Source organism: Heterocephalus glaber, unplaced genomic scaffold (assembly GCF_053883595.1).
Source record: "Heterocephalus glaber isolate CG9 unplaced genomic scaffold, H.glaber_assembly_v1.0 deba00001550, whole genome shotgun sequence".
NCBI lineage: Eukaryota > Metazoa > Chordata > Mammalia > Rodentia > Bathyergidae > Heterocephalus > Heterocephalus glaber.
Genome location: NW_028258343.1, coordinates 24,182,225 through 24,207,188, shown reverse-complemented (window position 1 = coordinate 24,207,188; position 24,964 = coordinate 24,182,225). Strand labels below are relative to the sequence as shown.

The following is a 24,964-nucleotide window of genomic DNA, read 5'->3' as shown; positions in this document are numbered from 1 at the left end:
AAGGAAACCAAACAAGAAAGGTATAATGACAATGTTTCAACAAATAGACAGTATCAACAGATTAAAATGATAAAACCCACAACTAATTGGAAATTCTGGATTTGAAATGGACAATAACTGAAATAAAAAATTCACTAGATGGCTCAACAGTCTATCAAAACTAGCAGAAGACTGCAAACTTCAAAACAAGTGAGTAAAAAGTACGTAATCCAAAGAGGGAAAAGGCATGTCAAAAAAAGATGGGCAGAGTCTCAGAGAAATGCTGTACACCTTTGTGGTGGTTAATATTGGTTGTCATCTTGATCGCCTTGAGACATTTGCAAAGCACACTTTTGAGGGTGTCTGGGTGAGTCATGGGGGTTATATGACTATCGTGACTGTAGTCATCAGTTTTCCCATTGCTGGAAAAAATACCCAATACCCAAAACTTAAAGGAGGAATAGTTTAATTTGGCTCCAGGTTTTGGAAAATTTAGTCCTGGTCACATTTCTCCAAGGCAGGAACATGATAGTAGAATAATATGGAGGAGAAAAGTTACTCATAGTTCACGGTAGGCAGGAAGTAAAGCAGGGGATCACAGGCAGTAAGGAAGGGGCCCGATATACCCAGTAGCGCTTCACTAATGCGCTAGGCATTTCTTAATCCAGTCAAGTTGACAATCATGATGAATGGTCACAATCTATCCACTGTAAATTTGACAACCAAACCCGTCTCCTTAAGCCATGTTAATCTTCCAGTAAACACAAGGTCATAATTCTGTCTAATATGATAGAACCATCCTGTGTACAATCAAAATGTACTAATTCACTCTTCAAAGACTCAACAGTTCACCACTGTTCAAAAGTTCAAGTCCAAAGTCTTCTCTGAGACTCAAGACAAACTCTTAGCTGTGAGCCCCTGTAAAAATCAAAAAGAAAATCAAATACTTCCAATATACAATGGCATATGGTAAACATTTCTATTCCAAAAGGAAGGTACAGTGATATAGAAAGAAATCACACCAAAGCAAGATTGAAATCCAGTAGGGCTAACATTAAATCTTACAGAGCACACTGGGGAGATTTGAGCTCCAGAGGACTTGGACAGCCCCACTTCTATGGCCTTGCAGCCTACACCCTTGGGCTCGCCCCACTTGCTGCCTGCAGCTTTCCTTGAAGAATATTCCACATTCCTGGAATTTCCAACTTGCTAGGGTTTTCGCTGCACCTTTGGCTTCTTTTCCACAGTTCCATGCACTGCCCTCTCAAGAGTTTCTGGAAGGGATTCCAATGACTGTCACACATTTTCACCTGGCCTCTTAAGCCTTCCTTTGAAATCTGGGTGGAAGCCTCTGTGTCCTGACAAATTTGCATTCTGCTTGCCTCAATAACTGGCATCACGTGAAGGTTGCCAAGGTCTGCTGCCAGCTTCAGCAGGAGTCTTGGACCTTGGCTACTGGGGCCTCTGAGTGCACAATGGTTGTGCACAATGAAATGAATCCTTAGGCAGCCGTTCTGGAGAAGGGGACCCAGCAGCTCTATTTTCAAATGAAAGGTTTATACTTTCATACTCTTAAACTTGAGATAGGTGGGGTTTTGATGGTTCCTGAGATGCCCTTAAGGCATTTTTTTGTCTTGTCCTGGTTCAAAGTACTTAATTTCTTTCCCCTTTTTTGGTACTGGGGATTGAACTCAGGACCTTGCGCTTTCGAGCCAGGCACTGGAACCACTGAACTAAATCCCCGGCCCTATTTCTTTTTAACAGCACTAATCTCTTCAGCAACCATACCTCCTTTGGCCCCAACTTTACATGTAGCTCTTTTTTGGGCCAAATTTACATTTTTCAAATATTTTTCCTCTGATATTTGCTTCTGATTTTTACTATAAATGTGGTTAAAAGCAACAAGTAGTACCTATGCTGTAGCCTGAATGCTGGGTTGCCCTGATATTCCTATCCCTAAATCAACAAATCCATAGCCCTTAGATCCAGCCACCCACAAAGTCTTAGGACATGGGCAAAATATGGTCAGTTTTTTGTTTTTGTTTTTGGCTAGAGTATACTATGCATGGCCTCTAGTCCAATCCCCAATAGGGTCCTTGTTCCTGTCTGAAACCTAATGAGCCTGGGCAGTTGGAACTCTGGTCTTCTGAACTCTGACAAGAATTGGTCATCAAACTCTACTTACAGCATTTAGGGGTTCACTGTTCTGCATCGCCAAACCTCATGCAAACCAGTTACAAAGGCTTCTGAACCATATGATCTGGTACAGTCACAGCAGCAACCCCACTTTTGTGATACTAATTTTCTGTATTAGTCAACTTTGCTATTGCTCAACAAAATACACAACACTTGCAAACTAAAGGAGAGGTTTGCTTTGGCCCATAGTTTCAGAGGATTTAGTCCATGGTTGGCTGGCTCCAAGGCAAGAACACCATAGTAGAAGAGTGTGGTGGAGCAAAGTCGCTTAGTTCATGGCAGTCAGAAAGCAAAGCAAGGGAACACAGCCAGAAAAGAAGGGGTCAGGGACCAGATATGGAACCCCAGGTCAGGTCTCCATGCCTAGTATTGCCAAATGTATTACATTTCTATACGCTATAGGCACAACAATATACTTGCATATTGTTTTCTCTAGTTCCTTTAAAATCAGTTTAGAAAAGAAATACACCTTTAGACTTCTTTTTCTAATTACACAATTACCTTTTGCTGGTGCTCACTTGTTTTTCTTATAGATTTGAATGCCATCTGGGGTTATCTGCTTTCACCCTGAAGAATTTCCTTCAGTAATTCTTTAAGTCTGCTATGTACTAATGCTCCCAGTTACTGTTTACCTGGGAATGTATTTTGACTTCAACTTTGAAAGATAGTTTTGCTGGGTATAAGGCTCTGTATTGATACTTTTTTCCATTCAGCTCTTTAAATGTGTCACCTCACTGCCTCTGGCCTACACCAGTTGTGATGGGAAGTTAGTTCTTAATCTCTTTTTAGGTTTAATTTTAATTTTTAATTAACACGTAATTGTTCATAGTTATGGCATGTATACAGCATGATAATGTCAACACATGTATCCAATGTATAACGATCAAATCAGTCCATGGAGCCAGCCATGGAAACCTCTGAAACTCTGTGGCATAATAAACCTTTCCTCCTTTAAGTTGTTTTTCTCAGGTACTTAGTTAGAGTGAAGAAAAACTGATCAACACAATTCTGATAAGAAAAGCCCTGTAGCAAACACTAAGGAAATAATAACAGGGGGATAATGAGTTCTGATTTTTATATCACAGTGGGCTAACTACTGGCTCCATTAATCTATGATGTATTTCAAAATAACTAGAAAAGATTACAAAAGTTCCCAACACATAAAAATGATTTATGTTTGAGGTGATGGAAGTGCTTATTACCCTGATTTATCATTACACATGTTTTAAGTTGTTACACTGTATCTCATAAATACGTAAAACTACATCTCAATAAAAAAAGAGAGACTGTTATTCTAATCATCTTAGCTAATTTTGTTGCAGACAAGCCCCAGACTGACTACATTTTAAGAAACTCTGACTCAGCTTCTCCCCTTGTTGGAATTGAAACAGCTAAAAACAGCTATTCAGTGAAGTGGGTGAAGGAGGGAATTCACTGAGGTTCAGTACTGGACAGTCTTGGAAACAACCAGGGGCAGATGCCATCAGACAAGAGGAGGAGAAAGAATGCATCAGCAGTCAGTGGTGGTGGCACGATGCAGAGTGGGGTGGGGAAGGGTGGGACATAAAGGGAAAGAGAGGCAAGGTGGACCACACTGGCAGAGAAACAAATCAGAAGAGAAAAGCAGTGATTCTAGCTGAGCTGGGAGCCGCGTCATGGGTGGGCTCTCATTTCTCAGCCCTAAGCATGGTGCTGCACAGTGCACCACCTTGTGTAGGCCAAGCCCAAGCTTGCTACTTTGGTAATCAGAAGACCCTACATTTTCCTTTGCCCTGAAGTATCACAGCAATTACTGTCCAGTTGTCCTGCCTGAGGCCCGGTGTGGTTCTAGCTGAATACCAACAAAGCAGGCTCACTGAAGAACGGGGGCAATGAGATTCAGGTCAGATACAGAAGTCAGCAGAGCTCAATTTCTGTTTACCCCTTCAGAGGTTGCAGCAGATCTGAGAGACAAAAACAAACTCTTTTTGCTTATTAAGGGTAACACCTGACCTTGCATGGTTAAGCTTGGCAGCTTGGGCAGCTGGTTAAAGCGTATCAGGACTAAGCAATGTGTGTGACTGTAGGTGAGACTGGGCCACAGAAAGCCAGAATGGTGTGCATCAGACAACACGGGACATGCTGCACCCTTGCACTTGGGAGTTTGCTGCCCAATCCTCTAAGTGGGCTTCTCAAAGGGTGCCACAGACCTAAACACACTAACAAGGCTCAGCAACAGCCTGGCCCTGGAAGATCATCCAGCTCATCTGTCTGTAAACTCCAGCCAAGTAAACTTTCCAGTCCAGGCTACCTTACAATGTCGGGCTCCAATATAGTGAAAATACACTGACCACCACTAAGGAAGCATCGAGGGATATATATTAGGAAGCTCATTTGGAAATATATTCAACACTTCACAAAAATCCAGTGTCCCAGGACACACCGTCAAGAGAAGGCTGATCCCTAAAGAGGCCTTTACATGAAGCAGAAGAGATATCCAACAAGGTAAGTAAATCTCAACACAGAAACAGGAAAACAACCAAGGCAACAGAACACCTCCAACATGGCATGCAATTCTCTAGCAAGTGACTCAAATGATACTGAGTAGATAAAATGTCAGATAAAGAATTCAAAAGAATGATTTTTAAAAATGAATTTCAAAAGAATAAACATAACAGGGCCGGGGATTTAGCTCAGTAGTTCCACCGCCTGCCTCGCAAGTGCAAGGTCCCGAGTTCAACTCCTGGTACCAAAAAAAGAATACAGCATAACAACTGAATGAATCAAAGAAGACAGAATACAAATAGAAAATTCAAAAACATACAGAGATTTTGAAAAAACAACCAAACAGAAATCATGAAAATTAAAAGCTCAAAAAAAAAAAAAATAAGTGGTAAGCCTCATGTTACGGCTTATATCTAGATGTTCCTCAAAGCCTCATGAGGTTATAGGTGGAGCTTTTCAGAGGGGGCTGGGTCTACAATGTGATCCTGGGATTACGTGTGTGATGCTGGGATTAAAGGCGTGATATTAGGGTTAAGGCTACCCCACCCTAAGGGCAGGTAGCCTGGACAGAACATGAAGCACAGAAAGAGGGCTGCTGCTTATCGCTTGCTGATGCTGCTTCTTCACTACTCTGCTGCTTTGCTGCCTTCTGCCTTCTGCCCAGGATGAACTGTTTCTCCTCTGCGATGCCCCTCTGCCTTGGAGCCAGCCAATTAAGAACTGAAACTCTACAAACTGTGAGCCAAATAAACCTTTCCTCTTTTAACTCTTGGGTACGATAAATAAGGACTGACATTTTATAAAGATAGAAAGCATAATCCATCGGTAAGACCCAGGTAGGGAGAAGATTAAGAAAGAAACACAATGCCTGGGCTGGAGATGCAGTTCAATGGTTGTTTAGCAAGTGTGAGGCACTGGTTTGATTCCTAGCACAACAGACAAACAAACAAATGGAACAACAAAAATTCCACTCAACGAACTAGGAGCAAATGGGAACTTCCTCGTCCTGATAAAAAGTGAACACTGTTTTTTTTTTTTAAACTGTCTCATTTATTATTTAGGCTATTTAGGCAGTACACTTACGTTGAAAAAGGAAGCGAATTTTTCAATTCCTTTTAAAAAAAAGTAAATAGTAATTAATGAATTTAATGTTATACTCAAAAATCATCTATGTTTAAGGTGAGAATCTTTGCCAATAGAAAGGCGCTGCTCCAAATTATGAATGGTATTACGAAGAACTGCAATCTGGTTTTTTCTTCTTGAAGCTTCTCCAGCTGTAGTTTGATTATTTCATTTTGCTTTTCTTTTTCTTGAGTTATTAACTTTGTTTTTAACTCTGAGATTTCCCTCTCCTTTTTATTACATCTTTGTGCTTTTCTTCAACTTTTTTCTCCATATCTTGATAAGGTTTGCTTATTTCTATCTTATGTTCTTCCTCTTTGATTTTCATTTCATGTACAAGTTTGGCAATATTATTCTTATAGTCCTGTTTGTGAGATTTCAGCTTTTTCCTTGTCATATCAGCATTTCTTTTTAGTTGTTCATTTTCACCTCTCAAATTGTGTTGATATTCAATGGTCTGTTGTAGCCCCTTTATCATATCATGAAGAGCAGCACATTCTTTTTTAATTGAGGCTTCTTTTGTTTGCATTACTTTTAACAAACAGGTACTCTTTTCCAACCGAATTTCCAGCATGTTATTCTTTCCTCTGGTTTCTGTCATTTTTCCTATCTGTGAAAAATCCTTTATAAGTTTGTCAATATTCACACTGCTAATCTTTTTTGTACATTCTTCGCTACTTGGATCCATGCTTGAATTGCTGTTGCTCCTGGTTCCTCAAAGTCTCCCCTGCCTCAATTTGTGAACACCGTTCTTAACAGTGAAAGCTTGTCCTCTACTAAGGTCAGGGTCTGCTCTCACTGTGTCCACTGGACACTGTACAGGGGTTCTAGGCAAGAGCAACCAAGGAAAAAGGATGTAACAGGCATTCAAAAGGGAAAAGGAGAAGAAAAACTATCTTAGAGGGTTTTGTTTTTGATCAGATGACATGGTCTTGCATAGAGAAAATTCTAAAGAATCCACTAAAAATTTGTAAGAACTAATAAATGAGTTCAGCAAAACTAAAAAATGAAATAAAAGCATGCCTGTACATCTGCAAATAAAATTCTAAAAATATGATTAAGAAAATGTTTTCATTTACAATATCATGCAAAAGAATAAAATGTTTAGGAATAAATTTCATTTAAAAAGTACAGAACTTTACTCTGAAAACTGGACAGTACTGCTTTTGAAAAAGGTTACAGGTGACTAGGTAGGTGAATGAAAACATCTGGGCTCGCTGCTGCGGAGGCAACACTGCAAGATGGCAAGAGTCCTGAAAGGGATCTGCAGACGCAATGCAGTCACTATCAAAACCTCGGGGGCTTCTGCTGAGAACTGACAAGGGTCCTAAACTTCACATGGAAACTGAGCGATCCCAAACAGACTACCCTAGAAAAAGGAGAATAAATGTGAACACTCGTATTCCTGACTGCAACAATTACTACAAAGCTATGTAACAGAGACAATGTGCTAACTGTAAGCATACGACCAACAAAACAGAACTGTCTACAAATAAATGCACACATTTAGGGTCAGCTCGTTTTTATGAGGTGTTTTGAACTTCCTGTGTAGCCCAGGCTGGGCCTGAATTCGTGATTTTCTGGACTCAGCCTCCCAAGTGCAGGGATTATATGTGGGCACCACCATGCTGGACAAGAATATGCTTTTTAACAGATGCTGCTGAGAAACTGGACATTCAGATGAAAAATTATGAATCTCGACTCCTTACTTTCACTACACACAAAAATTAATTCAAAGTGGATCAAAGAGCTAACCACAAGGTGCTAGAAGTACAAAATTCTTAAAAGAAAATACACGGACAGATGACAACACAGGAAGAAATCTTCACTTTATTTTTTGAGACATGAAATCAAACACATACGCACACACAAAAGATAAAAAGGCTTCATCAAAATTAAAAGTTTTTGTGCTATAAAGGATACCTCCAAGAAAATTATAAAGCAGCCCACAGAATGAGAGAAAACTATTTCAAGTCATGTATTTGGCGAGAGATTTGTACTGAGAATATATAAAAAACACAATTCACATGACCCAATTAAAAACTGGGGGAAAACTCTCACCAGACCATTCTCAGGAGACACATATGGCCAATAAGCCAAGGAAAGATGCTCAAGATCATTAGCCAAGAGGCAGCACAAATCAAAACACCAACAGCCAGCACGGCCACCCAAGAAGGCCTGAGAAACCGAGCTGCTCGGACTGCTGCTGGGAACGCAATGCTGTGCCCCTTCAGGAAAATCTGGTAGCTCCTCAGAAGGAGTTAGCATAAATGACCTATTCCTATGAGTAAACCCAAAGAAATGAAAATGTGTGTCACGTGCAAAAACCTGTACACAAATGTTCACAGCTCTGTTCATATGGCCAAAAGTGGAGCAATCCAAATGTCCATGAAGTGATCGTGGGTTTTACAAAGAGGGCATATCCACGTAATGGACTATTAGCAGGTAATAAACAGGAATGAATAACTGTTACAGCACAAGCATCAAGCACGTTACACTTAAAGGAGACTGAACAGAAGACCATATACCGTATGCCTCCATTCCTATGAAACACCGGAGTAGACGGATCCGTGCACAGGGAGTCAGGGTTACCCACCCTGAGAGGGAGGGAGCCCAGAGTGATGGCCAAAGACTACAAAGCATCTTCTTGCCATGATGAAAATATTCCACAATTAACTGCTGATAGGTGAATAACTTAGGAACAACTCTGTGAACGTCCTAAAAGCTATTGTCTCAGGCATCTTAACTGAGCGAATCATATGTCGTGTGGATTTTATGTCAATAAAGCTGTTACTTAAAAAAACATTACTATGAAATCACCAGAGGGTTCTTGGAGAGCACGCTGGACCCCAAGTCCCAGCAGGCACGGATTCCACCAAACCTCCACCAACTCCTTCCACACTAGTGCCCTTGCGAAGCTTATTCCCTTGCTAGCCTTCCTCGGTTTTGACATTCTCAATCTCACAAAGCCTACCTGGCCAGCTCTGCCAAGCAGGGCTTCCTGGACTGTCACTGGTTTCTATAGTAACCACCCAGAGGAGGCTGCAGTGCTCAGCATTGCCTCTGTACAAGTGGAGGTCGAGGTTAGAGGTTTACAGATCTGCATCCTCTGGCTGCTATCAGTACTGCCTCCCAGGACCAGAAGAAGAGAACCTCTGATGAATGGGAGAGGCAAAGGGCTAGAGAAAAGGGTGAACTATAAAACATGAAGGAAGATAGACCACAAGGGAGACTGAGCTCAAGAGTTTAGAAGGACTTGATTTAAAAGGGGACCAAGAAGACATGATGAAAAATTAGACATGAGAAAACAAAATAATTATTCGACACTTCCATTCACATTTTGGGGTCAAAAATAATAAAATGGTATTAATGCCAAAAAACTGTAAACACTAAACATGGTGCTTCACAAAGCTGAGTGATACGATTCCTGGCTGAGGGCAGTCCAACTGTGGACGAGGGGTCAGCATAGCTGACGTCTTCACGAAAGAGTTGCGCCTAGGGGTAGGTAGCCATGACCACGGCGAAACTTTCACTAACGGGGCGGAGGAAAGAACGGGGCGGGGGAGGGACCCACTTAAAGTCAGAGGTCAGAGACCAAAACCACACTGTGAAAAGAGCGAAGGTGCAAGCAGAGCTTGTGGCGCCCCACTTCCGGATCACCTCGGGGAGGCAGGAAGCTGCACATCTGCGGGCCGGGGCGCGGGAGACAGCTCCAGCGCTGCCTGGGCGGGGTCTTCCTCTCCCTGAGGCACCTGGGCCCGCCAATCTCGCAGGGCGGGCGAGCTCACAGCGCAGGCAGCACTCCAGTGGGCGCCAGCAGGAGTTCTTCCCGGAAATCGGACCCACGTGTTCTCTTGGCTGAGGCCGCAGCCGACCTGTCCTGGGTGGTGAGGAAGGTGAAGCACCAGAGCAGGGCTGCTCCGCCCAGCTGGAGGCTGAGGCCGAGCCCCTCCTCACCCGCCGTGGGGCAACAATGTCCGCCCTCCCTCCTACCGTGCCCGCACGCCGCAGGCTTAAAAAGCGGGCGATTTACGGGCTCTGCAGAAATGAGAACAGCTTTGCCTTTGCCGTGGTAAGTGTGTGGCAGGTTAGAGCTACACCTCACTCTCCGCTTCCTGTCACACTTTGGTGCTCCTATAAAATGCCTCTCCTACTAGACGACAGGTCAGTGCAAGTTTTTATCTTTGAACCTTTCACAGGGCCCAGTGCAAAAACTTCACATAGCAGATGCTCTTGTCTATTATGAATTATTTAAAACTGCAGAATTTATTCTACTTAGAAATATCTGTAAACTCCAGAATCTCTACTTTTTACTAACAGTTTGGAGCCATCATTACATTCTGACATTCTGTTGCTATGTAGAGAGTACAAAGGAATCTTGGTTCTAGAAAAGCCACAGCCCGGCAGGGGCAGGGTGGGGTGCAGCACAGGCTCAGTGCTGCAGCTCTGGCCCAGGCTGCACACGGCCCTGTGCTGAGTCCCCAGCACCGCAAAATACAACAGAACACAAGCTTTACCACAGAATATTCTCCAAAGTCAGGGACAATGACACGGCCGAGCCTTTGAAGACACTGTGGTAATGCAGTTACTCCACGTGGAAATCTAGGATTAGTACTTCCACTCCTACGATGATGTTGGCAGCAGGCAAATACTCAGGTGCATTTAATTCTTACTTCTGATGTATCTTCCTGCAGCACGTTTTAATTTGGTCTTATTCTACTATACTTTTACTTTTATCTTGCTTTGTGCATGACTCGACTCAACCTTACATCTGATTCTTGGACAACCTCTATGCGGTTGGGGTCCATGGACACAAGATACATCTCGTCTCCAAAACTCAAGCTGAATGCTCATTGAGGGTCACTTTTCCTCTTCTGGAACAGCATGGCTGGAGGACCATGACATTTCACACCTCAGAAAGTGCTCAGTAACTGATCAACACTAAGATTAAACTCACTTAGATCCCTAAAAACTTGATCTGGAGTGGGCAGTCTCATAGTTTGTTAGCACTGCCCGCCATTAACAAGATAACAGACTGGGCGGCTTACGAAACATAACTCATTTCCCAACAGCTGAGAGGCAGGCGAGAAGGCTGGGATCAAGGCTGGCAGGCCTGGCTGACCTCTTCTGCCGCCCTGGCTGCACCCTTCTGCACATGTGGCCCTGGTGCTTCTCTGTGTCTGCCAGGCAGGCTGGGTGAGGGTACCTGGCAGCCTCCTCCAGCCTCCTCCCTCTTCAGAGGCCCTCTCGGTCCAGCCACGTTCTGGGCGCAGGTGTTAGTACTTTGGAACACACACGTAAGGGAGCCGAGTTTAGCCTGTGACAATGGCGAAGCACGTTCCTCATTTCTGCCTTAGTACCTATGAGGCTTAGCTCATCTTAAAAGCCAATCTCTAGTCACCCTTCTCCCAGAGAGTGACAGAGAAGTGACTTGGGGATTACCTTCCACAGGACCCTCCAAGCCTCAGGTGGGCACCCTGGGTGCTTACTAACTGAAAACACTGGTCCTGATCCGTCTGTTACAATGTGCTTTGCAGTCTGGGAGTCACCAAAAAAGTTGTTCAGCAACAGGTCCCACAGACTGACTCTGATGTCACAGAGAGGCTTTCCTGATTGTTCTTCCCCTAACGAATACCAGCTAATTTAGAAATAGGACAGGACATAATCTGGGCCTGTTTTGGTCTTTCCTGAAAGGTTTTGCCCACAGCGAGTGAATCACTGGAGAAAGTGCTTGGACACTTTAATATTTTTGGTGTACAGTAATTAAGCAGTTAGGACAAGAGGCAGTAGGAGGGGCCTGGACCTAATTTCTGCAACTTCCAGTGAATTATCAGGAAGACTGCTTCCCCTTACATGCTGTGCATATGACACATTAAGCAAAAACATTTAAGACAATAAGCCAGCCTAGCGGTCACCTTGACACAGCACATCTACCAAAAATGCATTTAGTAAGACGCATCTCATTTCCACACACCTACAGTCAAACTGCAAAATGCACTTCACTGCAACAGCCGTGTCATTTTTATAAAACGAGACTCAGAATCCTCTTTAGAGATCCTACAATAGTCAGACAACTGCATGCACCAGTCTCATAGGAGTGGCGTTTGGCTACCTTTATCTTGAATATGCAGCGTGTCTTACAGTAGCAAAGTCTTCCTCTTGGCACTGAGGACAGTGAAGAGCACACACCCGCTTCTAGCACGCAGTGTGACTCTGCTACTCTGGTGCACACAAACCACCAGGCTGGGGGGGGGGCTACTTGCTCCCCCACTCTAACTCGCTGTCTTACATGCCAGGAGGCCGAGTATTAGCATCCTACATTGACTTCAAAAGACCATCAGATGAAGACACTTCATCAAAAGCAAGCTGTTTGCGTGTGAACAATGCCCGAAGAATGACTACTCAGTTTTGAGGAATACACTTTGAGAAAACTCATCCAGTACAGATGTACTTGTATAATTTTCACTCAATTTTATTTTCAACGGTTTCATATACAACACAAGGAAAAAACGATAATTTGTGAATAACAAGCAATAAAACAAACCTTTATACCACCCGACTTAGTGACAGAACAGTTTCCCGCACAAGTGGGTGAACACTTCTCCCTGTCCCACTGCATAAACCAACCCTTCCCTCTGCTCAACCTCGAACTGCCTGGACAAGCAAGGGCTGCTCAGCGTCCTTCGTGTTCATTTACTGGAGGCTCGGGTCATAAAGGTTTTTCAGTCTTGGTGCGCCTGAGTGTCCTCCCCTTTCCCTTCTCCCTCTGCTGCCCTGTCCTCTAAGCTTGCGTGTCCCCCACCACCACCCACCTCCGTGCTCTCCCTCTGCGTCCCAGGGGCAGGAGGCTGAGGTGTAGCTGATCCATCTCTCCGAGCCGGAGGGAGAAAGCCCAGGTGCAGCTCCAGACGACCAGCCCAGACCTCCCGGAAAGCCGCGCGGAGGAAGCCTCACCCCGCCCATCCTTCAGCGTGTCCACCTACACGCGGCCGCTGGCCAGGAACTCCGTTTCCACAGCGCCTTTCCTCCTTTCCAGCCCACATCAGTCTACAGGTTGCAGTTTATTTCCCCGCAACCAACCCTATCTCTGCTCCGAATATCAGCCGGAACAGGGACCGCTGAGCCCAACCGAGTGTAGACAAGTCAAACTCACCTGCTAAATTCAGCGGAACACAGAGAACCGGTGCACTGAAGCAAAAAGCGCGTTAGGACAACACCGGAGAAAACCAAAACGCCTTCAGGCAGCACGAGGGCAGGGTGGCCCCGCCCACCGCGGCCCCGGCCAGCCCCGCCCCGCCCCCGTGGCCCCGCCCGGCCAGGGGCGTGTCCTGCCCGGCGGGGGCGGGGCCGGCGGCGGCGAGGCGCTCGCTGTGTCGGGCCGCGCCAGCAGGTGGAGCCCCAGGCTGAGCGCCCGCGCCGCGCCGCCCGCAGCCCCTCTTGCCAGCCGCCGCGGCCCGGGGGGGGAGGTCCGAGCGCGCGGCCAATCGCGGCGGCGGCGCGGAGCGTTACCCGGCGAATGGGCCGGGGCTCGGCGGACTAGGCTGCACGGCCCTCGGAGCGCCCGCTCGGCAGCGCGGCGGTAAAGTTCCGGCCGCGGCGAGGCGAGGCGGCGGCGTGGGGCCGCGGGCGGCACCCGGCCCGCCCTGCCCTCCGCGCCATGGCCAAGGTCCAGGTGAACAATGTGGTGGTGCTGGACAACCCGTCCCCCTTCTACAACCCGTTCCAGTTCGAGATCACATTCGAGTGCATCGAGGACCTGAGCGAAGGTGAGCGGCGGGGGCGGGGGCCGGGAGCCATGTTGCCAGCTTTGTCTGCGGCGGCGGCGGCGGCGGCGGCGGGGCCCGGGGCGGGCGTCTCTGTGCGGGTCGCGGCCCGGCCTCCGCCTCCGCCCTCGCCCTCGCCCGGGATGCTCCGGCCCGCGCCGGCGCTCACCGCGCTCTGCTGAGCAGCTCCCGGCCCGGCCCGCGGTCTGGAGACGCGCGAGAGCGAGCGACTCCGCGTCCGGACGGGCTAGGGCCGCGCAGCAGCTCCGGCTGCCTCAGTACGTTCCCCGATCCCCGCGTTTCTTGGGTCTTGTGAAAATAGTTCAGTGCTTCATTTTCAAAATTTGAAAAGAAAAAGTTTACCTCCCTCCCTGTTCATTTTCAGCTAAGCTGGGGAACATTTTTGAACCTCCAAATATATTTTACAAAATTTATTTAAAAGTATTAGGGTAATCGCGGTAGGTAACGCATTTTTCATTTTAAAAATTAGCTTTTCACCTCTAAAATATTTTATATTGACTTTAATGATAAAACCAACATATGCTCATTACAATAAACTTTCTGAAAGTTGTTCAAGCGTGCGAAGTAACAGTCCTCTGCGCTTAGTACTTCCCTGACCTCCGACTAGGCAGTTAACACTCGCGCTTGTGTGCTAACGCTTGTGCAGAGCGCAGGCACCATGTGTAATTTGTACGTGGGCATATTCGGAAGATGCGTATTTATTAAAATACAGTACTTTCAAATACGCCACTGATAATAAAATTAAGAGGCACTTCTCTTACTACCCCGAAACCATAGTTTGTCTCCCGTAGTGCTCCTGGGCAGGGCAGTTCAGGACCAGCGGCGCTCCGTACCCGGCGCCCTCTGCACTGCCACCTAGTATGCAGGTAGGCAGATGGCAGCAACCACCCATCAGTCCATCCCAGCCCTCACCAGGCTCTGCAGGCTCTTCAGGCTACAGGTATTTATCAGTGCGCCTCCATTTTAGGAGGCGACTCTGACCGGGGAGATGCACAGCCTTTCCATTGGCTCTTCTGACACTGCCATTGGTGCAGGCCAGACTGCGCCTTTTTTTTTTTTTTTTTTTTTGGTACCGGGGATCGAACTCGGGTCCTTGCGATTGCGCAGCTGGCGGCAAAACCACTGAGCTAAATCCCCGGCCCCAACTGCTCCATTTTAACTGCACACCTTCAGAGTGGCCAGTCACAAGGATGTCAAGAATACACCCGGACACTATCACCTGGCGCTTAGTTAGGACTTTTGGAAATACTCTTAAGCTGAGTTATTTCAAAGCTGCAAAGGAACCTTTCAAAAAGGCGCCATGCCTGTGTACTCCACCTAGAGGCTGTGCTGATTAAGGAAATGGAGTCTGCCTAGCAAAGGGTCCTGGATAGGGTTCATTCTTCTGTATTGTAGCTCTTAAAAAAAAAAAATCTGATCCTGAAATTAAATTACAGAATACTGAGAATTTTCATTCTGTAAGTTATTTTGTTTAAAGCCTCAAACCACAGTTCAGCCACCATTTTTCATGCTTTTTCTTGTCAATAATCCCCAAATATTTTCACTTTCTATAAAAGCTGCCCTGTAAGCAGCCTTCCCTCTTCAGATAACCGGTTTCTTTCTAATATAAGATCTGTAGCAGGGAGGAGAACAGGCTTAAAAAGGGAGGTTGCAGTTTAAGCAGGCTTTCTTGTGCCTGGTCCCCAGTCCTACACAAGTTGACTGTGACCTTCCAACATTCCGAAGCTTACTGAGGTGCATCACAGTTACGCCTACAGACAGTTGGGTATTCACAGCACACCAGAGTGACACATGGGGCGTTATACTTAGAAACTTCAGGTTTATTCTAATCCCAAAGGCTACTTTCTACTAGCCCACAGGGCTTCCCAAGAATGTAATTAACTTCAATTTCCCTTGATGGCTTTCCTCACACACCCCTACCACAAATGGAGATAGTGTACTTCCAAGGCTGGGACAACCACAATTAAGTGAAAGGATTCGTTCAGTTAAATGAATGGATTAACATCTTCAGTGGGGACCCGTATGAAGCAGCTGACCAATCCTTTCCTCATCGGACTATAAGGGACTAGGGAATGAAACCTAGGCTTAAAAAGTAAAATAGGGCATGTTGGGACATGCTTGTAAAACTCAGTTCTCTGGGAAGCTGAGGCAGGAGAATTGCAAGTTTGAGCCCAGCTGGAGCAAGTTAGCCACTTAAGACCAAGACCCTGTCTCAAAAAATTAGAGGGGCAGGGGATATTGCTCAGTGCAAAGGAACTAGGTTCAATCCTCAGTGACACAAAAAGAAATACAATAAAACAGCTGAAACTAATTATAAAACAGTACTGACCATTTAAAACTCAATAGCTGCTACACACATTCTGTAGCACAGAATCAAGGTGCAGGTGCTCTGGAGTCACAGCGGCCACTCATTAAGGTAAAATTACTTCTCCCCTGCCTCTGGTCGCCAATACTCCCTCCCTAGGGACTAAGTACCCTAACCCCACTACTGACTTGAGTTAGAAAGGGGAGATTTCTCTTCTTAGTTTTAGACTTTGGAGTTGTGGCAGCAGAGCTTGGGTTCTGGTTCTGATTAATACATAAGTGGTGTGGATTTGGGTAGATTAACCTCTCAGAGTCTGAACTTTCTTGTTTGCATACTATTTACAACATACAATAAATGCTGTGTTGCATAATCACATGCATATGATAGAGCTGCTGAGGGTAAACAACAGTGTGAAGTGGTGGGACTAAGGCCCAGCACATAGCAGGTGTCTTACAAAAATAAGTTTGTAAGTTGTGGCTGCGTTCCTGTGTCTGACCACAAATGCCAACTTAGTTTATACCAGCTAGGAGCCTGAGAGCATTACAAACATGCCACAAATACATACAACTTGAACAACATACCTCTGCAACAATTCTGTTTTATTCTCCATTGGCTCATGTAGTAGCTTTTCCAGCCCTTTCTTATCTGGCTTTGGGTCACCTGCCACCTAGAGCACTGGTTCCCTGACCTGTTGGCCTCTCATTCCCTAAGAATCCTGTGTCTGTGTCGTTGTGGCTTTGCATGTGTGTCACTGCCAGTTCCACATCTCAGGAGAGCTGCTTGGCATCTCCACTAAGTATCTAGCAGATAGATGCCTCAGACATGTCTAAGGTGGCTCCTGATGATGTGCCTCTCCTCACCTCAGCCCTGCAAAAGACAGTGGTGGTGGCTGCTGCTGCTGCCCTCCTCAGTATTTATGGCCACACACGGTCTTGGTCCGTTCCAACATAACTTCTTACCTCAGCTGCTGAGGCACCCTCCTGGTCCCTTAGCCTCCTGCAGCCTACCGTGCACCTCGGCTGGAATGTTCCTCCACACTGAAGGCTGCATCCCTGCCCCTCCACTGCTCAGACTCCTAAGAGTGGGGCAGGGCCTCGCTAGTAGAGTGGTGGCCTGGCGCACACAGCTGGACACCTCAGTGGCCTCCCTGCCAGTCCTTGATAGTGGTCAGGGCTGGGCAGGCCCTGCTGTGTCTCCTCCTCTTCCTCCTTCTGCTCCAGTCCGCCCCCGCCCCCCCAGCTCCAAGAGGTGGGTGACCTTGTGAGGCATCAGAGGCGGGAAACTGCTTCTGGAAATGGGCTAAGACCTGGAAAGGGAAGTGGTCCTGATGTGGGACAGAGCCTTGACCGGGTTGGCCCTCGGAGAGTCACTGCACTGCTGTTGTTTAGGAGGAAGTAGAAACCGACCCTTCAGTCCAGTACACTGCAGGTGATAATCTGGGTGAATGAGAATTAGTGTGACACCTATACTATGTCTGCATTGTCTACATTCTCCAGGCACGCACGCACTCACTCATTCCTGGGCCTTTGGGGGCCTGGCTGGCCAAGCCTTCCCCTCAGGGCATAAGGAAGCCTAGAGAGGATCAGTGTTTGTAGTTTATCTCCCAGCCCCACTAACGAACAAGGAGGCTGTTTTACTCCTCTCTGCTCCTCAGAAAATGCTGTGAAAGGCGCTCAATAGTCTGCTGGATGCAATCACACGCAAAGCCTGAGGTTTCACAGGGCTGTCTCTCCCCACCTGTTCCCATCTGCACGGTACATGTGTTAAGGATGTAAGGGCTTTGGGCTCTTGTTCCAGGTTAAAGAATGTATGCCTCGAGGAGAAACCCACTGTGTGCAGTTAGTGCATGCGTCATGTGTCCGTGGTCACGAGCTGTAACTGTCAGCAAGGTGCGCCTTTGGTCTGTGGTCTCAGCTAAAGACATGATGATGTCACAGCACTTGAAGCCCCCAACCGCTGAGCACTAGGAAGGTCTGCTACACACAGGAGTGGAGGGCTCCACAGCTGAACACGCTATGGGAAGCTGGTCGGATGTTCCTGTGCCCTTTACTAAAGAATGTCTCAGAACACTCCTGGAACTGAGCCCTCAAGACAGTGCTGGTAGCATTTGAACTCTGATAAAAATATTACAGGGAACACTTCTGTGCCTTTCTGGATTTTCTGCTATGAGCAGCCAGTAAATGATAAAAGTATATATCAACAAGGTCTTTGATGTCATCTGGTCCTGTAATTACTGATCTGAAATAATGTTTTGTCCCTTAACTCTAGACTTGGAGTGGAAAATTATCTACGTGGGCTCTGCGGAAAGTGAGGAATACGATCAAGTTCTAGACTCTGTTTTGGTGGGCCCTGTTCCTGCAGGAAGGCATATGTTTGTATTTCAGGTAAGACTGCTCTTGATGAGGGTGTATGCCACATAGGTTTCTTTTTTTTCTTTTTTTGGTACTGGGGTTTGAACTCAGGACCTTGTGCTTGCAAGGCAGGTGTGGTGCCACTGAGCTATATCCCCGGCCTCACCCAGTAGGTTTCTAAAGACTATTTATTATCTCGTGGGTGTCATCCATTTCCTTCTATGTTAAACCATTTTGCCTAAACTCTTCCGCTTTGACCTGCATCTGTTGTGTTTCAGACAGTCTCTGTCTGTGTCCTGAGAGATGCTGGTGCTGTGTTCCCCAGATGCACTTTGTACAGCCAGCCTTGGGCTGTAGCGAGGTACATGAGGTGATGAATTCTGGGGTCTTGTGTGGCCCCGATTTCTAACATTTTCCTATCTCTATCTCGTCTAGCCCTGCTAGTTAGTGACAGGCCTCAGTTACCAATGAGTAATGCACATCTTAACTACTGGGAGTGGTGATATAACCAGAACAATTACATCTCAGCTTCCACAGTGGCTGAGCTAGATTAACAGGTATGTTAGTTGACAGCTGTGTGAACTCGGTCATGGGTATTAAACTCCAGCAGTTACTCACGCATCCAATCTGCACACCTTGTAGAGGACTGCTACTGTAAACCCACGACTTCACTAGGGAAAATCTGATACAAGCTGTGTCCTCGGATACCACTGACACTATTTACTGTTACAAGTGTTTCTATGCAACAAACTCCCATCAAACAGGGCTTAATCCGGAAAGTCTAACTTCCTGTGAGCTTCCTCACTGGGCAGAGAGAACCAGTTTAAGTGAATCCACCAGCAGGGGCAGGGAGTCGGATGCAAGCTAGCTCTACGAATGCTACCTTTGCCACCCCTTTCCTAAACACAGAGTTTGGGATCTTGGTCTCAGAGCCTTACTCCTTTTTATTAGGAAGCACAAGATAATGTAGTGTCTCTAAACATGAAGAGAAGCTCAAATACAGCACTTGGCTCAACTGCACTACTACAAGTGTTGGTCACCTGAGTGACTTCACTCCACTCAGAATATGGGTAGGATCCTGCCTTGTAAGGGTGTCAGGAGCAATACGGCACTTAGTGTAGTCATTGCAAATCTCACTGTAGGGATACAGTACATACCTTTTATGCTACTGTAAAAACTTACTAATAATGCCTTGATTTTGAAATAAACCCTTGAGCATCTTCTCTGTTTCTGTTGTTGAGAACACTATCCTAAGCTTTTGTCTTACAGTGCTGCTGGGAAAAAAACTGATGAACAAAATACTGCCTTCCACTGATAAGTAGCTTTCCATTGGTACCAGAGCACATGCTGCCAGAAAGAACAAAGGCGCGATATGATTTAGGTCACATGGTTAGCCTGTGCATTTTACAGAATTCACCAATATCAACAGAAAGTGCCTAAGGCAGTGATGGCGAACCTCTTAGAGCTTTCAGTGATACAAACAGCCCGCTGCGGCACATGTGCCATAAATTTGCCACTGCTGGCCTAAGGTACAGTTTTTGTTTTGTGTTTTAAGCAAACTGCCCTAATATTCTTTTGGTCTGCCATAATTTTGCCTCAGTAAACATGCCTTTCTCATAAGTGGGTCAAAGGCCAGCAGGAAGATGTCCAGCCCTTTCCTAGCAAGGCTCTTTGAAGTCAGAGACGTTTGCCATTACTTCTCTGTGCTACATTATCATACAAGACCTGCAGGTTTCTCTGCCTGAATCTGCTCCATTTGTGTCCTATTTACTGAGTGGGGGAATCAACGTGAGGGGAACTCCATGCATTAGGGAACTGTGTGTTTCCCGTCTCTGCCCACTTCCAGGTACATAAGAGTCCTATCGGTATCCTACATGTGACCTAGTCCCCAGAAGGCAGTGCAAAAGATCTCCAAGACAAACAGCATATTATCTAGAAGTTCTCTGGCCCCACCCTGGTGTCTCCAAAGGGATCATAAAGCCCTTCAGGACAGGAACTGAGTAGGAGTGAATTTCAAAACCCTACGTGCTCACAGCTATTGCTGTGGACAGTGTATGCATCTGGCAGGGAAGCCTGTGGAGTAAACACGCATAGGATGTTGGGCATGTACTAGTAGAGGATGTGTGTCAAGTAACAGACAAAACAGGAAGCTGTTGATTCTGAGTTAGAATGGGCTTCGCTGAGGAGGTACACTTGATGCAGATTTCAGATGAATTTTTCAGGATGTAATGGACGTTTCAGGCAAGAGAGCACCAGATTCAAGGCACAGGTTGTAAAGATTATTGGCCTATCTTGTATAACTCATGTCTGGAAGAGGGAAGAGGGGCATGGAGTTACATGAGGTGGGGATGGAGATGAACTGTGATGGGCTTTATAAGTCAAGTCAAAGAACTTAAGACTTTTATTCCTTAGAAATAGGAATAATCATCTGAGATTTTAAAAACAGGCAAAAGAACAGGCACAGATCTATGTGGATGCTAACGCTGATAGCGCAAATGACAGGCTAAGGCTAGAAGACTTGTTGGAAAGTTTCAGCAATACTCCAGCAAGAGGAGAAGACAAGAATTTAGCTTCCAGAAATGAGACACTGAGAATGATGAGATGTGGAAGGTTGGGAAGCTGGGGTGCCACTTTTAGCTGAATGCCTGAGTAGATAGATGTCTTGTGCCTTTTTGCCCCATCCTCAGCTTATCAGAAATGCTCCCCTGCCAAGCCTTTGGCTGGTGCTCACCAGGCCACAGTGAGCCGTGTCCTGGCCACACAGGGTAACAGCTTCCCGAGGCCAGCACCCAGGCTGCAGCCGCACTGCCCGCCCTCCATCAGTGGCTCCTTTACTTCCTCCGTTTCTTTGCCCCCTGTGGCTCTGCTTTGCCTTCTGCATTCTTCAGGGCCCAGACTGAGGTCTTTGGTGTCACCTGCCTAAAATGATCTTTACACTTTCATTGAATTTCCCAGTGTGTGAGGGTTAAACAACACACTACATTACAGTGCCTTGCAATGTTCACAGCAGAGGGGATTATTAATTTTTTAGTCTGCTGCACAGCTATTTACTCTCCTTTTGCAGTTTTATCCTCATTTCCCATTAGAATATATGTGAGGGATGGTTGAGTGGGTATGAGATGTAAATGTCCTGGGGAGAAGAGGGAAAACGGTGTAATAAACACTGGCTGTCAACAAATGGGCTGTGTGCAGGTAATTGGAGATTTCTTAATTTAAGTGTGAAAGTTAGGACTAGAGGGAGAATCGCTGACTGCTTAACTATCTCATAAAAGGTTTTACACTGAGGAGTGCGCACTCTTGCCTGGCCTCTGAAGTGCAGTGATGCTGCAGTGCCGGACAGCTCGGAATGTGGAGACATGAGCTGTTCCGGAGCTCAAGCCTTCTACAGCCGTTCTGATCGAGCGCGGCCTTCCCGGGGCCACTTGCACCTGCACTGCAGGCATAGGTGATGCTCAGGTACCTGCGCTGCTGGCTCGCCTGTCACTAACAGCCTGTCTACGTGTTACTCATCCTAGGCCGATGCACCCAATCCGGGACTCATCCCAGATGCAGATGCTGTCGGTGTCACCGTTGTGCTAATTACTTGCACCTACCGAGGCCAAGAATTTATTAGGGTTGGCTATTATGTAAATAACGAATATACTGAGACAGAATTAAGGGAAAACCCGCCAGTAAAACCGGACTTTTCTAAGGTAATGTTCTCACTATTCTTTTTAAGGACTTATACTACAGAGTGTTTTCAGCATTTGCTGTTTCACAGGACACTGCGTAAAGAGCCCTGAAACAGAAATTTGAAGCCGCTGTGCCACCTAGGCGGGCAGGTTGATCCCGGTTCCATTGGCGCTGACAGCCTCCAGCCCGGCCTCTGTGAGCCGTGAGCAGTCAGTGCTGGGGAGACACCCTTCGCCCTGCTGCTGAGGGAAGAGGAAAGTGCCTTCCGTCCCAGGGGCCTGTGTGGCCTCGGGCAGCATTTCCCACCCAGTGGGACTCACTGCATCAAGGCCTTTCCTTGATGGATTCGTCAGTACTTTGGTCCACTCTTCCTAAAACTGTTGGGAGTTTTGTGCTTGTTTTTCATGTGAACATTGCTATCCTTGTATCCTTACATGCTTTATTCTATCTGCTGTTCTTAGAGGTTAAACTAAAGGTCTTAATTATTTCTAATGATGGTAAACAGGTTAAATTCTGAGAAGCAAAAATCTGATGCACTGTTCTCAAAGATATCTAGTACCTTACGATTTTCTACTTGAACCCAATTTTGTGAGGGTGCAAAGTAAATGATGTTGAATATGGTACTCTGTCTGCCAGACCATGCAAGAAAATTCATGGCAGTAGAACACAAAGTTCTTTCAAATCATCAGGCAGGAATGTTTTCGACCCTCTATGCAGGGCCTTCTGATGATCCAATTTATTAGTTACATGTGTGGCACCCTGAGTAGCAGGAAGGAGAGCTAGAATACTGTTTCTAAGAATAAACCCTAGTGTTTAAAAGGTAGAAAGCCACTAATCGTGAGAAACTGTATTTGGGGAAGTGGTTCATTTTCCTTGAACACTGTTTAATTAAAGCATCCTCTGAAACATCTGTAAGACAGACAAAAAAACCTTTTGTCTCCTTTTTAGGAAAAAGTATAGAGGTGCTGGATTGTGAAATAATCTGGATAAATTCCCTCAGATTCTCTGGTTTCCATTTTGTTGAAACGATTTCTTTGCTATTCCTTGGTGATTTGACTTGTACTTTTGCTTGTGAATTTATCCCTTTAAGGAGGACTAATATCAAGAACCTTTTTGTTAAGCTTCTATTCACATATAACGATCTAACTTTCCTAATGTTTATCATTTATACATTTCTTTCCTCTAGCTTCAAAGGAACATTTTGGCATCTAATCCCAGGGTCACAAGATTCCACATTAACTGGGAAGATAACACAGAAAAACTGGAAGATGCAGAGAGCAGTAATCCAAATCTACAGTCACTTCTGTCAACAGATGCTCTACCTTCAGCGTCCAAGGGGTGGTCAACATCAGAAAACTCACTGAACGTCATGTTAGAATCCCACATGGACTGCATGTGACCAACCACCTGCCATCCTGTTAGTGCAGATTAAGCTATTAAAAACAGAACTATTTCCCTGAAATTCCGTAAGTTCATAGTCAAGACACAATGTGAAGAATTTCATCCTGTAGAAAGTTTGTAAGAAAACCAGTATTTGGGCAAATTGTGGAATATAAATACAACTATTTTTAAGTAATTTTTTCTCTAATGCGTTATTTTATTTGTTCTGGAACTAATCTGATTAAAGCATATATATTATTTTCTTCTTTATATGTAATTAAAGCACTTATAAAAAAATAACGAATCTTTTGACTAGATTGTAAAGCTACCTTACTTAGCCTCCTGGACAGTAATCTTTGGACCACTATTTTACTGGCCTTTGAAAAGAACAAAGCTCACTTACACTAAAATGCTTCTTCCTTTGAAAACCTAAAGTGTGGTTTTAATTTCAGGGGCAGATTTGCATTCGTAATGAAAGGATGCCCTTGAAAAGGGAATCTGCAGTCAGCTATATGCTACCAAGAACTTTAGAATTCAGTTCTTCTAGGCCACCCCAAAACAAAGCATTTTGTGGCTACTATTACTGCTCATGCAGTACTGGACAGCACTTCTAAAATTATTACAACCGTGACTTAAGTGTTCATAAGATCTGCTGGCTGTGGTTTTTATAACAGTTTAGGACATCAGAGCCCATGGGTTGTTCATCAGTGATTTCAACATAGGAAGAGCAGATGTACGAACTCCCTCAGTTTAAGAACAGGAGACTAGTGGCTCAAGCCTGTTCAGCAGATTTATAAAAATACTGTAAACTTAGAAGTTCTTGTGAGAGATCCTCTGCCAGTGGCAGTACATATATAAAAACTGGATTTAGAGAGGCATGTCAGGCTTTGTCACAATAGGTAAGTGACTGAAAATCTGTACTGCATCTCTCTGACAATCATAAAGAATAAGCCAAGCATACGTGTGGTGGGCACCTTCCAGAGCTTTTCCAGGTAACACGTCTGAACAGCAGTGTGGGAAAGGACTTCATTAAATGTACCAAGTGGTGGTTTTTTTAATGGTTATTTCTCTCTGATGAGAGCTAGGTATTTCCTTGAAAAAGTTTCTTACGCTCCAGTAAGTTTAGGGCAGAATATTTCCATTTGGCTTGTTAACAAGACAGCCCTGTGATACAGGTTATGCAGTGCCTTCATACCTAAACTTATCATGTACTTCTGAAGCTTTTACTGTAAGGAAAAGGCATCTGTCTAAGCATAGTCTCTTAAGTTGTACATACTTCCTGTCATTCTAAAGTGAATTTATGAAGCAAAGCTTTGCTAACTTAAACTTTGAAACAATATACCAGATTAGAATATTGTCCATCACACAGTTCACAGATTTTAAAAGTAAAATATAGGGCTGGGGATTTAGCTCAGTGGTTCTGCTGCCTGCCTGCAAATGCAAGGTCCTGAGTTCGATCCCCAGTATCAAAAAAGTAAAATACGCCTGAGGATTAAAGTATATAAAGAAAATCTTATTTTTGTCTAACTGCAATTAAAATGTTAAAATATTAAAGTGAAAATAAAAACAATACTTTCCAACAAAGAACACAGTGATTAATATAGCAGGAACAAAATATGTCCTTGTAGAAATAAAACATACATAACCCAAATCACTAAAGCAATTCACTGCTGAATTTTTATTCTAACTAA

The 24,964-nt window shown here is 45.2% G+C and overlaps 2 protein-coding genes across 7 annotated transcripts in view; one reads left to right on the top strand and one right to left on the bottom strand.

The window, feature by feature from the left end:
- The window catches only part of Mcm9 (minichromosome maintenance 9 homologous recombination repair factor), an 84,650-nt gene that overhangs the window by 42,101 nt on the left and 17,585 nt on the right, over positions 1 to 24,964 (bottom strand). The gene's annotated exons all lie outside the window — the stretch shown is intronic.
- Positions 13,298 to 23,531, top strand: Asf1a (anti-silencing function 1A histone chaperone). Its single transcript, XM_004860160.3, has 4 exons — positions 13,298 to 13,547; positions 18,139 to 18,254; positions 21,737 to 21,913; positions 23,080 to 23,531. The coding sequence occupies exons 1-4, from the start codon at positions 13,439 to 13,441 to the stop codon at positions 23,290 to 23,292; spliced, it is 615 nt and encodes a 204-aa protein (XP_004860217.1). The 5' UTR covers positions 13,298 to 13,438; the 3' UTR covers positions 23,293 to 23,531.